Source organism: Anarhichas minor, unplaced genomic scaffold (genome assembly GCF_050575085.1).
Source record: "Anarhichas minor isolate MPS153535 unplaced genomic scaffold, ASM5057508v1 ptg000013l, whole genome shotgun sequence".
NCBI lineage: Eukaryota > Metazoa > Chordata > Actinopteri > Perciformes > Anarhichadidae > Anarhichas > Anarhichas minor.
In genome coordinates this window covers 2267799-2285350 of record NW_027466459.1, presented here as the reverse complement: position 1 = coordinate 2285350, position 17552 = coordinate 2267799, and the positions used below count along the sequence as shown (strand labels likewise).

The 17552-nt window shown below is 42.2% G+C and overlaps 1 protein-coding gene across 1 annotated transcript in view; it reads left to right on the top strand.

Moving 5' to 3' along the window:
- LOC142948814 (uncharacterized) overlaps nucleotides 1-17170 on the top strand; it is a 46780-nt gene extending 29610 nt beyond the window's left edge. The window contains exons 34-55 of the mRNA XM_076090924.1: nucleotides 67-1598; nucleotides 1894-1949; nucleotides 2092-2126; nucleotides 3076-6165; nucleotides 7015-7145; nucleotides 7328-7499; nucleotides 7653-7894; nucleotides 8083-8266; nucleotides 8447-8627; nucleotides 9458-9636; nucleotides 9763-9832; nucleotides 9939-10069; nucleotides 10560-10594; nucleotides 10699-10867; nucleotides 11535-11630; nucleotides 11743-11783; nucleotides 12525-12647; nucleotides 13463-13564; nucleotides 14669-14797; nucleotides 15082-15121; nucleotides 15913-16036; nucleotides 16751-17170. Of these exons, the coding sequence (XP_075947039.1) occupies nucleotides 67-1598; nucleotides 1894-1949; nucleotides 2092-2126; nucleotides 3076-6165; nucleotides 7015-7145; nucleotides 7328-7499; nucleotides 7653-7894; nucleotides 8083-8266; nucleotides 8447-8627; nucleotides 9458-9636; nucleotides 9763-9832; nucleotides 9939-10069; nucleotides 10560-10594; nucleotides 10699-10867; nucleotides 11535-11630; nucleotides 11743-11783; nucleotides 12525-12647; nucleotides 13463-13564; nucleotides 14669-14797; nucleotides 15082-15121; nucleotides 15913-16036; nucleotides 16751-16976 (7088 nt within the window). The 3' untranslated portion in view covers nucleotides 16977-17170. The remainder of the gene's footprint in view (nucleotides 1-66; nucleotides 1599-1893; nucleotides 1950-2091; nucleotides 2127-3075; nucleotides 6166-7014; nucleotides 7146-7327; nucleotides 7500-7652; nucleotides 7895-8082; nucleotides 8267-8446; nucleotides 8628-9457; nucleotides 9637-9762; nucleotides 9833-9938; nucleotides 10070-10559; nucleotides 10595-10698; nucleotides 10868-11534; nucleotides 11631-11742; nucleotides 11784-12524; nucleotides 12648-13462; nucleotides 13565-14668; nucleotides 14798-15081; nucleotides 15122-15912; nucleotides 16037-16750) is intronic.
- Nucleotides 17171-17552: the final 382 nt, after the last annotated feature.

Below are 17552 nucleotides of genomic sequence, written 5' to 3'. Positions count from 1 at the left end.
GACATATTTAGCTGTATACTGTAAGCTTTACCACTTAACCAACGCTTATATTATGTGTGTCCACAGAGCTTCCCACGGTTACAGTCCCATGTAGTCCTTGTGAATGGTCACCATGGTATGATACTAGCTTCCCTACACTGGGAATTCCAGGAGGAGACAGTGAAATTTACGAAGATATAAGAGAGGCAGGGCACAAGATATGTGCTAAGCCAAGCCAGATCCAATGCAGAGCTGAGAAATTTCCTAATGTCACCATTGACAATTTGGGACAAGTGGTGGAATGTAATCTGGCTAACGGGCTGACATGCAGGAATGAAGACCAATCAGGACCACTGGCCTTGTGCTTTAACTACCAAATCAGAGTTCTGTGTTGTGACTATAGTGCATGCCCAACAATGCCTATACCTTCTACAACACCTCCAATCCCAACTACAAAATCGCCAATAATACCTACAACACCTTGTCAGGAAACATTATGCACCTGGTCAGAATGGATAAGTTCAGACTACCCTGAACAGGGTTTTGGAGGTGGGGACAATGAAACCATCAAACACGTCATCCAGAAAGGATTTGAAATCTGTGAGAATCCATTGGCAGTGGAATGCCGATCGAAACACTATCCCAACATTCCAATAGACCAATTGCAAAAAAAGGTTACATGTAATAACCAAGGACTTCTGTGTAGGAACATCTTACAGATGCCTCCAATATGTTATAATTATGAAATTAGGGTAAAGTGTTGCAAGACAATAAATTGCAGCACAACACCAAAGCCTATTACTTCCACAACCATACCAACTACAACACCTTCAACTACGCCAACCACCACAACTCCTACAACAACTACAACACCTTCAACTACGCCAACCACCACAACTCCTACAACAACTACAACACCTTCAACTACGCCAACTCCTACAACAACTACAACACCATCAACTACGCCAACCACCACAACTCCTACAACAACTACAACACCTTCAACTACGCCAACCACCACAACTCCTACAACAACTACAAGTCAGCCACCTATATCTACACCTTGCCCTGGAGGACACAATATGACATGTGGTTGGTCAGAATGGATTGATCTTGGCAATGCCACGACCGGCCCTGATGGTGGGTATGATAAATCCATCGAGGAGATAGTGTCTGCTGATCATCATGTATGCTCAGATCCTGAAGAAGTCCAGTGTAAAGCTGTTCTTTATCCAGACCTGCCCATTTCAATGGTGGGGCAAACTGTGACTTGCAGTAAAGATGTTGGTTTCATATGCATCAACAATCAACAACAAGGGCTTGAGAAACAGTGTTTTGATTATGAAATTAAATTTAAGTGCTGTGGGTGTCGAATTCCATCAACTCTTTCCACAACAGTTCCAACTACAACACCTTCAACTACGCCAACCACCACAACTCCTACAACAACTACAACACCTTCAACTACGCCAACCACCACAACAACTACAACACCTTCAACTACGCCAACCACCACAACTCCTACAACAACTACAACACCTTCAACTACGCCAACCACCACAACTCCTACAACAACTACAACACCTTCAACTACGCTGACCACCACAACTCCTACAACAACTACAACACCTTCAACTACGCCAACCACCACAACTGAAACAACTACAACACCATCAACTACGCCAACCACCACAACTCCTACAACAACTACAACACCTTCAACTACGCCAACCACCACAACTCCTACAACAACTACAAGTCAGCCACCTATATCTACACCTTGCCCTGGAGGACACAATATGACATGTGGTTGGTCAGAATGGATTGATCTTGGCAATGCCACAACCGGCCCTGATGGTGGGTATGATAAATCCATCGAGGAGATAGTGTCTGCTGATCATCATGTATGCTCAGATCCTGAAGAAGTCCAGTGTAAAGCTGTTCTTTATCCAGACCTGCCCATTTCAATGGTGGGGCAAACTGTGACTTGCAGTAAAGATGTTGGTTTCATATGCATCAACAATCAACAAGGGCTTGAGAAACAGTGTTTTGATTATGAAATTAAATTTAAGTGCTGTGGGTGTCGAATTCCATCAACTCTTTCCACAACAGTTCCAACTACAACACCTTCAACTACGCCAACCACCGCAACTCCTACAACACATACAACTATGCCAACCACCACAACTCCTACAACAACTACAACACCTTCAACTACGCCAACTACCACAACTCCTACAACAACTACAACACCTTCAACTACGCCAACCACCACAACTCCTACTACAACACCTTCAACTACGCCAACCACCACAACTGAAACAACTACAACACCTTCAACTACGCCAACCACCACAACTCCTACAACAACTACAACACTTTCAACTACGCCAACCACCACAACTCCTACAACAACTACAACACCTCCAATCCCAACTACAAAATCGCCAATAATACCTACAACACCTTGTCAGGAAACATTATGCACCTGGTCAGAATGGATAAGTTCAGACTACCCTGAACAGGGTTTTGGAGGTGGGGACAATGAAACCATCAAACACGTCATCCAGAAAGGATTTGAAATCTGTGAGAATCCATTGGCAGTGGAATGCCGATCGAAACACTATCCCAACATTCCAATAGACCAATTGCAAAAAAAGGTTACATGTAATAACCAAGGACTTCTGTGTAGGAACATCTTACAGATGCCTCCAATATGTTATAATTATGAAATTAGGGTAAAGTGTTGCAAGACAATAAATTGCAGCACAACACCAAAGCCTATTATTTCCACAACCATACCAACTACAACACCTTCAACTACGCCAACCACCACAACTCCTACAACAACTACAACACCTTCAACTACGCCAACCACCACAACTCCTACAACAACTACAACACCTTCAACTACGCCAACCACCACAACTCCTACAACAACTACAACACCATCAACTACGCCAACCACCACAACTCCTACAACAACTACAACACCTTCAACTACGCCAACCACCACAACTCCTACAACAACTACAAGTCAGCCACCTATATCTACACCTTGCCCTGGAGGACACAATATGACATGTGGTTGGTCAGAATGGATTGATCTTGGCAATGCCACTACCGGCCCTGATGGTGGGTATGATAAATCCATCGAGGAGATAGTGTCTGCTGATCATCATGTATGCTCAGATCCTGAAGAAGTCCAGTGTAAAGCTGTTCTTTATCCAGACCTGCCCATTTCAATGGTGGGGCAAACTGTGACTTGCAGTAAAGATGTTGGTTTCATATGCATCAACAATCAACAACAAGGGCTTGAGAAACAGTGTTTTGATTATGAAATTAAATTTAAGTGCTGTGGGTGTCGAATTCCATCAACTCTTTCCACAACAGTTCCAACTACAACACCTTCAACTACGCCAACCACCACAACTCCTACAACAACTACAACACCTTCAACTACGCCAACCACCACAACAACTACAACACCTTCAACTACGCCAACCACCACAACTCCTACAACAACTACAACACCTTCAACTACGCCAACCACCACAACTCCTACAACAACTACAACACCTTCAACTACGCTGACCACCACAACTCCTACAACAACTACAACACCTTCAACTACGCCAACCACCACAACTGAAACAACTACTACACCTTCAACTACGCCAACCACCACAACTCCTACAACAACTACAACACCTTCAACTACGCCAACCACCACAACTCCTACAACAACTACAACACCTTCAACTACGCTGACCACCACAACTCCTACAACAACTACAACACCTTCAACTACGCTGACCACCACAACTCCTACAACAACTACAACACCTTCAACTATTCCAACCACCACAACTCCTACAACAACTACAACACCTTCAACTACGCCAACCACCACAACTCCTACAACTACAACACCTTCAACTACGCCAACCACCACAACAACTACAACACCTTCAACTACGCCAACCACCACAACTCCTACAACAACTACAACACCTTCAACTACGCCGACCACCACAACTCCTACAACAACTACAACACCTTCAACTACGCCAACCACCACAACTCCTACAACAACTACAACACCTTCAACTACCCTGACCACCACAACTCCTACAACAACTACAACACCTTCAACTACGCCGACCACCACAACTCCTACAACAACTACAACACCTTCAACTACGCCAACCACCACAACTCCTACAACAACTACAACACCTTCAACTACCCTGACCACCACAACTCCTACAACAACTACAACACCTTCAACTACGCCAACCACCACAACTCCTACAACAACTACAACACCTTCAACTACGCCAACCACCACAACAACTACAACACCTTCAACTACGCCAACCACCACAACTCCTACAACAACTACAACACCTTCAACTACGCCAACCACCACAACTCCTACAACAACTACAACACCTTCAACTACGCCAACCACCACAACAACTACAACACCTTCAACTACGCCAACCACCACAACTCCTACAACAACTACAACACCTTCAACTACGCCAACCACCACAACAACTACAACACCTTCAACTACGCCAACCACCACAACTCCTACAACAACTACAACACCTTCAACTACGCCAACCACCACAACTCCTACAACAACTACAACACCTTCAACTACGCTGACCACCACAACTCCTACAACAACTACAACACCTTCAACTACGCCAACCACCACAACTGAAACAACTACTACACCTTCAACTACGCCAACCACCACAACTCCTACAACAACTACAACACCTTCAACTACGCCAACCACCACAACAACTACAACACCTTCAACTACGCCAACCACCACAACTCCTACAACAACTACAACACCTTCAACTACGCCGACCACCACAACTCCTACAACAACTACAACACCTTCAACTACGCCAACCACCACAACTCCTACAACAACTACAACACCTTCAACTACCCTGACCACCACAACTCCTACAACAACTACAACACCTTCAACTACGCCGACCACCACAACTCCTACAACAACTACAACACCTTCAACTACGCCAACCACCACAACTCCTACAACAACTACAACACCTTCAACTACCCTGACCACCACAACTCCTACAACAACTACAACACCTTCAACTACGCCAACCACCACAACTCCTACAACAACTACAACACCTTCAACTACGCCAACCACCACAACAACTACAACACCTTCAACTACGCCAACCACCACAACTCCTACAACAACTACAACACCTTCAACTACGCCAACCACCACAACTCCTACAACAACTACAACACCTTCAACTACGCCAACCACCACAACTCTTACAACAACTACAAGTCAGCCACCTACATCTACACCTTGCCCTGGAGGACACAATATGACATGTGGTTGGTCAGAATGGATTGATCTTGGCAATGCCACGACCGGCCCTGATGGTGGGTATGATAAATCCATCGAGGAGATAGTGTCTGCTGATCATCATGTATGCTCAGATCCCGAAGAAGTCCAGTGTAAAGCTGTTCTTTATCCAGACCTGCCCATTTCAATGGTGGGGCAAACTGTGACTTGCAGTAAAGATGTTGGTTTCATATGCATCAACAATCAACAACAAGGGCTTGAGAAACAGTGTTTTGATTATGAAATTAAATTTAAGTGCTGTGGGTGTCGAATTCCATCAACTCTTTCCACAACAGTTCCAACTACAACACCTTCAACTACGCCAACCACCACAACTCCTACAACAACTACAACACCTTCAACTATGCTGACCACCACAACTCCTACAACAACTACAACACATTCAACTACGCCAACCACCACAACTCCTACAACAACTACAACACCTTCAAGTACGCCAACCACCACAACTCCTACAACAACTGCAACACCTTCAACTATGCCAACCACCACAACTGAAACAACAACTACAACACCTTCAACTACGCCTCCTACAACAACTACAACACCTTCAACTACGCCAACCACCACAACTCCTACAACAACTCCTACCACAACTGAAACAACAACTACTACAACTCCAGCAACTTCTACGACCACCTCACCAACCACAAATACGTTACCTGTAGTGACAGAAGAAACCGCCTCGCATCCACCTACTAAACCACTTTGCTCTTGCCTTCATAATGGTACATCTTTCAACCCTGGTAAGTTCAGCTTAATAAAGACCTTGTCCTCCACGTCATCTTATCAAGACTTAAGTACCTTATTTTACATTTAGCATGTTTTAAACCAACCAGACAGTTTTATTGAACAATTAATGTGATAGAAAACTAAAGTTTCATTGCTCTGACAGAGTCTGGTGACATCGGTACAACAAATTCAGGGCAGGAAACATGAGTCAGATGATCAGAAAGATTGGGAATACAGTAGCCAAACGTGTAAAGGAAGTTGAATGGCTTAGTTATTACAAATTGACCCCTTTTCTGTTGATAAACATGATAACATAGTTATGTGGATGGAGCATAGGGGGAGGCAGAATAATTCTCTGAACCTGTTACTTAACACTGGCGAGCAAGTCCTGCTCTTTTTCATAATTGCTGAAGTTGAGTTTCTCTCAATGTTTACAGTCACTCACTCTTCGAGACCACAAGTGTTACTTCAGAAAGATAATATCAACCAAAAGGACGACCATAGTAGCCGACCCCTACGCTGCTGGCAATCACATTAGGGAAGAAAGCAGATGGGAGCTCCGTGGCTTAGTTAGCTTGTCCATTTTCACTGCTGGCTAGTGAGCTAGCTAGTCTATGGAGCTTCCGCCTGCTCTTCTCCCGTCAAAGGACTCTTAGCAGAGAGGAGTTAGGTATATGGACCACAGACCTAGCCCTGCTGCAGATCACTAGCCTTCTGTGGGGTTAATTTTTTTGTAATTAGTACATATACATCTCTGTGATCTGTGTGCTATATGATAGCCTCTCTCATAGATTAAATCACATCGTGATATGTGATGTGTGGTTGTCGTATGTTTCAACAATCTTCCTGTGCCTAATTTTCAGGCTCCATAGTTTACAATGTGACGGACGATGATGGCCAATGTTACATAGGATACTGCAATGCGAGCTGTCATGTAGTACCCAAACACATACTGTGTCCTATATTGTGTCTTACTGTAACACCTCCAAGACAGGTACTTCTTTATTTCCATTCTATACATATTTAACTGTGTTTTTATATGCAATTGTTAAGCAGTACTGCTCAATCTTTAAAATGCTATAATTACATTTGCTTTGCATGACTAATTAATAGGTTATTATATATATACCAGCCTTCTCTTTTCTCTATAATTCCAATCTATTGTTGTCCTTACAGAATGGTGAAGTTTGGCTGGAGAGTAAATGTGTTATAGGAACATGTGACAATGGCGAGGTGACGTATAACAAAAAGCCGTGTACACCTCCAAAGCCTATAGTGTGCGCAAATAATTTCCCTCCTGTTGAAGTGCTGGATGCTGAAGGATGCTGCCCCCAGCTGGAATGCCAATGTAAGTCTGACCGCCTAAAATATTGCTTGGTCTGCAATATTCTGTTTTTTAAAATGCTACTTATATTTAATTCAACTATGGACATTATGTCTCAGATGATACCAGCTTACTTGAAATGTTATTTTAAAAATATTGTATATGTGTCATATGAAGGTCCCTGCTACGGTTGGGGAGACCCCCATTATGTCACCTTCGATGGAACCTACTATGATTTTCAAGGCAACTGTTCCTACTGGCTGATGAAAGAGATCTCGCCCAAATACAACTTCAGTGTTATGATTGATAACTACTACTGTGGTGATGGCTTATCCTGTCCTCAGTCCATCACCGTCTTCTATCAAAGCTACAAGATCTATATTATACAGAAGGATATCAATGGCAGTTTCACAAATCAGGTACGTACATTAACTTTCTCCATTCTTAATTCAAACTCTAGTCATGATCCTAGCAGCACTAAGCCTGATCCGAATTCATTCAACTTTCTTTGTTTTGTAAAGAAGGGCTAACTGTAGGTGCATTGAACCTTATAAAGAAGTCTTTAAATGGTTATTTGTGACATTTATATCACATTGCTTTTTTTTAGATTTCTGTGAATGACAAGCGTGTAAGTCCTGCGTACCAGAATGATGACTTCCGTATAATCACCACCGGCATTGAAACAGTGCTTGTCATCCCTAAAATCCATGCCAAGGTCACCTTCTCTGGGCTCATTTTCGGTATCTATCTGCCCTATAGTGAATTTGCCGGCAACACCGTGGGACAGTGTGGTGAGTCCTGCAGTAGAAAGGGATAGCATCTTACTGTATGTTGAGTTTGAACAGCAGTTGATAAATGACATGCTTACCATTTGTATATGTTGTGAAATCAATACTTATAGCAGATAAAACATTTTGTACCTATTTAAAACATTATGCAATCAACATGATTTATAATGAGGGTTTCTCTAGGCACATGTGACAACAACCGGACAGATGACTGCATGTTGCCCAGTGGCAAAATAGATCCTTCATGTCCTGACATGGCACACGAGTGGCATGCTAATGACACTGACTGTGACCGAGTTTACCCGACACCATCACCTCCGCCTGATGACTGCAATACAACCATCTGTGACATCATCAAAAGCAGGTAAGAGGAACAGGGGAAAACAAGCCAGAAATTACACCGTTCATCTGAAACATTCAATTTAATTCCCATTATTTGTGTAGTCCAAAATTGCAAACTGGCCTCAGAGGGCTTTACAAAGGCACATGCCATCTTCTGTCCTTGCACCCTTGCATCGGAAAGGGACCCACCCCACTCTAAAAAAAAGAAGAAACCTCTGGGAGAGTAACAGAGAATGTATCCATCTCCTATGGACAGAAGTGCACTAGATGTCACGTGTACAGAATGAACAACATAAGAGAACATAGTCATAGTCAACATAGTACTCCATAGTCAACTCCTATAACATTAATTATGCATATGAGCGTAGTAATACGTAGTAATTAGCACCAATAATATCAAAATAGGATAACAGCAGCAGTGGTTGTAATAGAAAAACAGTGGGTGACTGTGGTTTGGTGGCAGGTTGTCCATCAATCAGAGGATCGGTCATTTGACATGGAACGGCTCTGCTAGTCCACGAACTAAAAAACATTCTTCCTTCATCTTAGTGCTTTCCAGCTCACCGATGTTCTTCAAGTATCATGCAAGCGTTGTGGCTCTTTCCATCACCGGCATGTTATATCTGAATAAAGCCACAACAGCATTTAGATAACAGACACATCTCTCTGAATGACAAAAAGCCATTACTTTAACAGACAGATGAACTGTTACAGATTATATAGCAGAAAAGGCTTTGAAACAAACCTGACAAGCAACACATTCCTGGTTTATTCACATGTCTTGATAACGTGTAATGATGCATTCAGATTGTGTAAAGTGTCCATACTGATGACAAATCCCATGTTCCCCAGTGTGTTTGAGAGTTGCCACAAGAAGATTGACTACGATCCATTTGTTTTGGCCTGTGAGTTTGACGTTTGCCACATGCACATTAATCACATTGGCTGCACCAGCTTACAAACCTATGCTGATGCCTGTGCTCAGGCTGGAGTTTGTATTGACTGGAGGAATGCCACCAATGGAATCTGTGGTATGTAACCAGAATATGTGATGTTAAAGTCAAGCACTATTTCTATTACTTATCATTTCACTGACAATACAACAGCAATGAGCTCAACTAAAAATCATGATATGTTCTCTCTTCATCTCTTAATAGAATATAAATGCCCGAGTCCCAAAGTGTATCGGGCCTGTGGCCCTCAGGTGGAGTCTACCTGTGAATCCTGGTACGGCAGTTCACCAACACATTGCAGTCAATTCATTTATGCTTTGACTCACATACTGTACAACATCAAGGCGTGGCCTTCACATAATATGTTGTTGTGTCTGCAGGTACAACGAGAAATTCATCTTGACTGACAATGAGTTTAGTGCCATGACAAGCATGGAGCTGGAGGGTTGCTTCTGTCCAAATGGAACCTTCCTCCTCTCTGCAAGCTCTAATCAATGCGTGCCCACCTGTGGTAAGACAGCAATACTGCACGGAAAGAGCTACGTCGCATTTAAGAATGTGCATCACTTTTTGATGGGCTTTTGTGACCAAGTCAAAACTTATACAGTTCGTATCCTTTAGTGAGGATGTAGAGGTCAGAGGAATCAACTGCTAGCTTTCCATTCTGTGTGTGCACTGAAATACAATCCAGTGTTCACACAGCGTCCTGAGAAACTAACACCAGCCGATCAGCAACAGGGGGAGATCCTGCCTGTGCACAGGACAGGGGGAAGGCCATGGATGTATCCAGGAAGTGGGAGCGAGAGGGATGGTAACATCTGGAGGGGGATGTTTGTTGTCATTGACCGCTTTTCAGAAATGTCAACTGCCCACTTCTGCTTAGCTGCTTTAGTCCACTTTATTATGTCTATGTATATTTAGCTTACGGTGGAGTAGACTGGTAGTCATTTAGGAAAGCTGAGAAACAAACTGCTTTATGTTTTATATTTTTCTCTTAATAGAAATTTGTCGGCTGCCAAATGGAGAATGGACACACGTAAGTCATTTCACTACAATGCTAGTCCCTTTCTACTAACCTTTGTGACAGGCCAGTAAAGATGCCATGCCTCCTCCCATCTGCAATAAACATTGTGTCCTCAGGCCAATGCAACATGGATAGAAGGCTGTAAGGAGTGTATCTGTGAGGAGGACACACTGCAGGTCACATGCCGTCATGTCTCCTGTCCAACACTGCCGTCCCTCAGCTGTGATCAAGACGGGCAGGTCAAGGTCACGGACACGGTTGGCTGCTGTCAAGAGGAGAAGTGTGGTAAGTGAGCACCAAGAAGGACTCCTAATACTGTAGTCAACACATTCTGTATTTATTCATATATACTGTATTGTATATTCAACACAGCGTGTAATCCAGCCATTCTTGACAGGAGTATTGAGCATATCCCAGCATGCATTGAGTGAAACATCCTGAGCAGTACTTAATAACACAGCTACTGAGAATAATTTATTCTAATAATGTCCATAAAAGTTTAAATGAAATGAATAAAGGAATTGTCACCCCTTTAAATCACATCCCCAGTCATATTGTGTACTTATAACACAATCCAATGATCTCGTCTTCCTGTAAAACAAGATATGAAGCTTCTTCTGACCAATATCAACCACATTTATTGATTATGACCTCCATCCATCAATCAATCTGCAACTTTTACCAACAAGAGTAACTGTACACCGCTCTAACTTCCATCTCACTGGGACTTACACTTCTAGTATCAGACAGTGTGACAGGACACCTCTGATGCAGGGTTGTAAATGAAAGCTCCACCATGAAACTCTGTTCTGCCAATATCTGTTCATGTACCAGTTAAGGAAGCAGCTGATGGAGTTCTAATGTATGAACTATGTCTGCGAATATTTATAACCAAATACAAAAAACGCTGTTCTTATTTACTGGTGTGAACATTCCCTCCTTCATTAAACAGAGTGCAATGTGACGCTGTGCCCTCCTGTGCTGACCTGTCCTGTTGGCTATACTCAGAGAATCACTATGGGAGTCTGCTGTTCCAATGTTACCTGCGGTGAGTGTGCTGTGCTTGTGCATGTTACTGTAACTGCACAGCCAGGTGTCATTGTTGCCACTGATTGTTGCGTCACATATAAAGATTATTGGTTGTTCTCTTTCCTTCACAGAGATTCGAAATGTGTGTGTTTTCCAAAACAATGTGTATCAGGTGAGACCTCATATCTACCACCTCTATGTGAAGCTGATGTGAAGTGATTACATTGCAACTTTAAAGAATAGGGAGATTGTAGGATTGTGTCATTGTTGAAAACAATTTGGTCATAACTCATGATCATCTAAATGTACAAAGCTGCTTTAGTGCGATATATAGGGAACAGCATATCAAACAGCAAGTTCCTTGAAGAGTGGGTGGAATGTGTGGATAGAGTGGATAAGGCTCAAATCTGCATGGAAATAAGTGTGTCCTAGAATCTCACTGTGAATCCAGGAGAAACAATATTTGCATGGTACACAGGTGGTTCACAAGTGCTTTATTAATAGAATGTTTGCACTAGATCTGCTGAGATCTAACATATAAGTAACAGTCACATTATGTGAGAGAATATCATCTCTAACAGACTAAAGCAGTCTCTCTTTTTAATGGAAAGTAGAATTCATGAGCTAAATTAAGATGGAATTAAATTGGGCTGGTTCAGGCCTACATAAGTCTACTCTGAACACACTCAGTGGCCACTGTACTGCTTAAACGTGTTAAACCTAATGCAATTCAAATCAATAGCTCAGCCATGAAATACACTCTCAAATGTATGAATACATAACTCTATGTTTATGACTGAAGTTGTAGTTTGCAGTGGCGCTGTACTGCACTGCATTATATTGAGTGGAGTTTCTAATGATTACAAGCAGGAGTAGGTGTATCTCTGCTGACCTTCTCACCCTGTGCATCCAGGTTGGAGACCTGGTGCCCATGAAGCCATGTGAGAAGTGCAGCTGTAGTGAAAGGAAAGACGCCAGCAGCGGTTTTAACATAATAGAATGCGAGCCGATACCATGTGACACACACTGCCCTCTGGTAAGATGAGTCTCTGTCTTTCCCTCCCTCACTCAGACACTTACATTTGTTAAGTTTATTCTTGCATACTTTCTTCATGAGTCTATTGATGAGAACATTCATTTAACACATTTTTTGATTTTTCTTTCAAGATGAACAGTTAGCACTGGTGTCATGTATGTAGCACTTTAGAACATCTCTGACAGACCTGCTGTGCTTTTCTTCCAGTCTGATTTTATTGCTTCTGGGAATGAGCAAATAACAGCAACACACTATGATAACACCACACATTACATTTGTATGGGAACATACAATTATGTCAATTGAGCAAAATCCTTGGGCACAAAAGAGCACAAAATGAATTTAGGGAGGGATGATTTTACTGAGTTGAACTGCCAGATGAGGGAGTATGCTACTGAAGCCTGCTTGAGGGCACCTTCTCTAATTCTACAGAGCTAAGCCTCTGACAGGTCATCTACAGGAACATGTGACCATGGTTCAGTTCACCATTTCAAAAGTCTTCTTTAAGACCATGAGATCACCTGCAGAATGTTTAAAGCTTAAAAGTGGTTTGTGTTCACTTGTTGGGACATTTTAAAGCACTAGTGCATGCATACAGATTCTGTATTTCGACCACGCACGTTAGGCGAGGCGGATTTGATTTGGCAATTTACTGCCATTGGAAGTAATGAAAATATGAGCTGGACTGTAAACTCAACAGCCAACCCTGAATCCCAAAAATACAATGCACCCAGAGCGTGTTGCTTTTACATGTTCATGCTGTTATATATTGTATATTGTTTGTTTGGTAAGTTAGTCTTCGTGTCTCTATTCAGGGTTATGAGTATCAGACCATCGCTGGCCAGTGCTGTGGGAAGTGTTTCCAAACAAGCTGTGTTGTCGTGCTGCCAAACTCCAACTTCACACACACAATACAGGTTGGTATATGTGTGTGTGTGTGTGTGTGTGTGTGTGTGTGTGTGTGTGAGAGAGAGAGAGCAAAATAGATTAGATTGGATATATCTATAAGGTCACTAAGATCTCCAACAACTCTACTGTCTTTTAAATACAATAATAATGCTATTTTTTGTTTGTACATTTTGGCTTTGTCAGCATGACATATGACACAAATATGATGACAGCTCAAAAAAAAGCAAGTCACCCAATGCGTAATTAAAGATATTTAGCAGTTTATGTTCATCCACCAAGAGGTGTGACACCTCCACAGCATACGAGAGAGAAGTAGATCAAACACTATTGTTATATCATTAGAATTGAGTATCATTTCTGCTTTTATTCTTTTTAAATGTACTGTATGTTAAAATCACTCTGATGACGACGTCATGGGTTACCTTTGTTAATCAAGGCTCAAGTCTCTGTTGATTTGGATTCTATAGTGAAATAATCATCAACTATTTAAATGGTGTAGAACATTGACTAAAACATACAAAACCAAAGGTAGATATGTCCCTTTAAGGTTAACTTTCCATGTCACAAGAATCAGCACAAATCAACAAGAGGTGAAGTGCATCTTCATCTGATGACACTAACAAATATAAAAACAAATTCAGACAAGTCAATGAGGAGAAGGTTGAACGCGCTTCAACTGCCTCACAAGGATATCAGGCCTCTGATCCTCTCAGAACAGCTGATGTATCAGGAGAGACTTCAGAGAGTTGCTCCACAGTACGCTGGAGAACAAACACTCCAAGACTAACTTCTAGCATTTTCATCACAGTCAACACAAAATAAAAAAAACAATCTGATGAAAATGCACTTGGTGTCAAAATGTCAAAATTAGTTGCTTTAAATTAGTGTGGTCCGATTTTCACCAAATCTCTCAAGTCTCATGTGTTTCACAGGGAGGCAGAAGAGCTCTGAGTCAAACAGAACAATCCACACATGTTCATCTGGACATGATAATATACTGACTGTAAAGCCCTCTGAGGCAAATTTGGGATTTGGGATTTTGGGCTACACAAAATAAATTGAATTGAATTGAAAGTGGCTCTGATCCAACATGATGTTCTGTTATTCTTTAGCCTGGCACCATCTGGACTCCTGCTGACAACCCATGTGTGAAGTATGAGTGTGTGAAGATCGCTAATCAGTTCATCACCATAGAGGCTAAGATCAGCTGTCCTCCCTACGACCCTAAAGAATGCATACCGGTGACTGCACACACACACACACACACACACACACACACACACACACACACACACACACACACACACACACACACACACACACAAACCAACCCTCATTATTGTAGCTTCATATTCTCTGAAGATGTGAGTACTTCAGGTTGGAATATAAAATGCATGACGCAACTGATGACACGATGTTCATGTATAAGGAAAGGTGGTAGTGCCACCTGCAGTCTCATGTGAATCTCTACAACATGAACACATGACCTACAGAGTACTGATGTGAATGTGTGTGTCTCCTGCAGGGAACAGAGACCATAGCTCCGGACGGATGCTGCCTTGTCTGTATGTATTGCTTCCATGAGTTTTTCGTACCTATATGTTATTTATGCTCATGTGGCCAGACCACACTCTCTTCTCCCTCTGGTTACACTAACCCATGATGTCCATTAGAGCTTCTAATAATCATGATGTCTTGTTCATATAGGACTAAATAATGCATAATGAAGGTATCTGCAATACATTCCAATTATGGGGCTTATAGAATTGATCACCAAATCTAATGGTTCAGATGAGACTACATTCAAGGCATCATTGGTTTATTGAGCCTCTTCATTGATCTCAGTAGTTCAGATCCTACTCAGTTAGATCTATTATAAAATAGATCTAGATCTATTTTACTTCTAAAAACAAAACTGAACAAAGTCAACTTTTCCATCAGGGTTTGCTCCCTAGAAAACCATGCGTAATTGTTCTTGCACCACAGTCTTCAGTTTCTGTTCACAGATCTACGGTGTCCCTTAGAGCTCAACACACTGAAAATAGACACAACAAAAGCAAAAGCGGAAAGATTTCACATGCGCAGCATTTAGAAAACATTCACCAACTTGAAAACACATGAAAACATCAACTTTACGAGACAAATCGGTCTTTTTGTGTGTCGACAAGTTGGTGAAGATGTTTCTTCAATTGCTTGTGTCTGTTTGCAGTACTTTGCGCTTTCTTAAGATAAGATAAGATAAAATAAGATCAGATAATCCGTTATTAGTGCCGCAGTGGGGCCAGATGCTATGATCTGTAAATCAGGTGAAATGAGATGTTTTTCCCTCTCAACATGTTTCTCTTGCCTGCCTCAGGTATTCCAAAGGGTCGGGTGTGCAACGTGTCCACCACTACTGTGTACCTGGAGAGCCAGGGCTGCCACTCCAAAGAATGGGTCAATGTGACAGCCTGTAGTGGCGCATGTGGCACCTTCACCTTGTGAGTCCCCCTCATGTCTCTTCCTTGTCCTCAGTGTCAGGGAAAAGTCTTAATATTGTGTTTCAATTGTACTTTTATCACATTAAAGGAGCATTTACATAGCGCTGGGGAAACTAAGAGAGAAAAAAAGAATGGTCTTTACCAGTGTAGCAGAGGCCTGAGGGATCCTGACTTTAGTCAAGGATTCATTATTTAAATAACATGTAGTTGTTGCCTTCACCAGGCTACACACACAGCAAGTCAACCTATTTTAATTGGAATATAAACAATACAATTAGATAGAATACAAATGCTATATATGTAAAGTCTCCAAGCCCGATGACATCACTATGACATCACTAAGGTTGTTTCCTCACACTTGACAAAGTTCCCTCCGAGCCATAGAACACATGGTACTACAGGCTCAGTAGTACTAACCATGAGCTGTAAAACTGCTCTTTATTTGCAAAATGATTGGACTGCCCCTTTAAATCATCAGAAATCATGAAAACTGAAACTATAGATTGAAAAAAAAGTTGATCTCAGTTCTGTATAGATGTGGTTTAGATCATACGATGGCCATATTGGGGAACTTTCTAAACTTTGTAGCTCTGTAGTCTTAAATTCTAATTTTCTTGAACTAAACTTATTTTTTCCCAATTGCCTTGTTGCCTTCTTTCTTTGTCACCTCTCTCTTTTCCCTTTCTTCACACCGTCCTCTCTCTCTTCTGTCAGCTACTCTACCAAACTGAGATCCTTGCAGCACTCCTGCTCCTGCTGCCAGGAGTTGGCTACAACCGAGCGGACGATCGAGCTCTCCTGCCCTGACAACACAAAGTTGAGCTACACCTACATCCACATCGACTCCTGCGGGTGCCTCAAGACAGACTGCTCTGTGCCCGGCCACAGCGGAATGGCGAGCACTACCTTCAGCGGCAAGTCACGTCGACGCAGGAGATGAGGCAAAAACCATGTGCTTTGGCCAGTTATGTAATGAGCATGAATTAATAGGACCATAACTGAACCGTCATGTTTGAATCAATATCAACATCATCTGCATACATAATTCCTGTATTTATGTCTAGTGTATTAGCATACTTAGTTTTAGCTTGATAGAATTATAAACCCACAAAGATCTCATTAATAAAGATCATACTGAGCATGTCTGTTTCTGTTTGATTTCTTTCTGCATGCACAGTGTGTGTGAGTGCGTATGTGTGAGTGTGTGTGAGTGCGTATGTGAGAGTGTGTGTGAGTGCGTATGTGTGAGTGTGTGTGAGTGCGTATGTGTGAGTGTGTGTGAGTGCGTATGTGAGAGTGTGTGTGAGTGCGTATGTGAGAGTGTGTGTGAGTGCGTATGTGTGAGTGTGTGTGAGTGCGTATGTGTGAGTGTGTGTGAGTGCGTATGTGTGAGTGTGTGTGAGTGCGTATGTGAGAGTGTGTGTGAGTGCGTATGTGAGAGTGTGTGTGAGTGCGTATGTGTGAGTGTGTGTGAGTGCGTATGTGAGAGTGTGTGTGAGTACGTATGTGAGAGTGT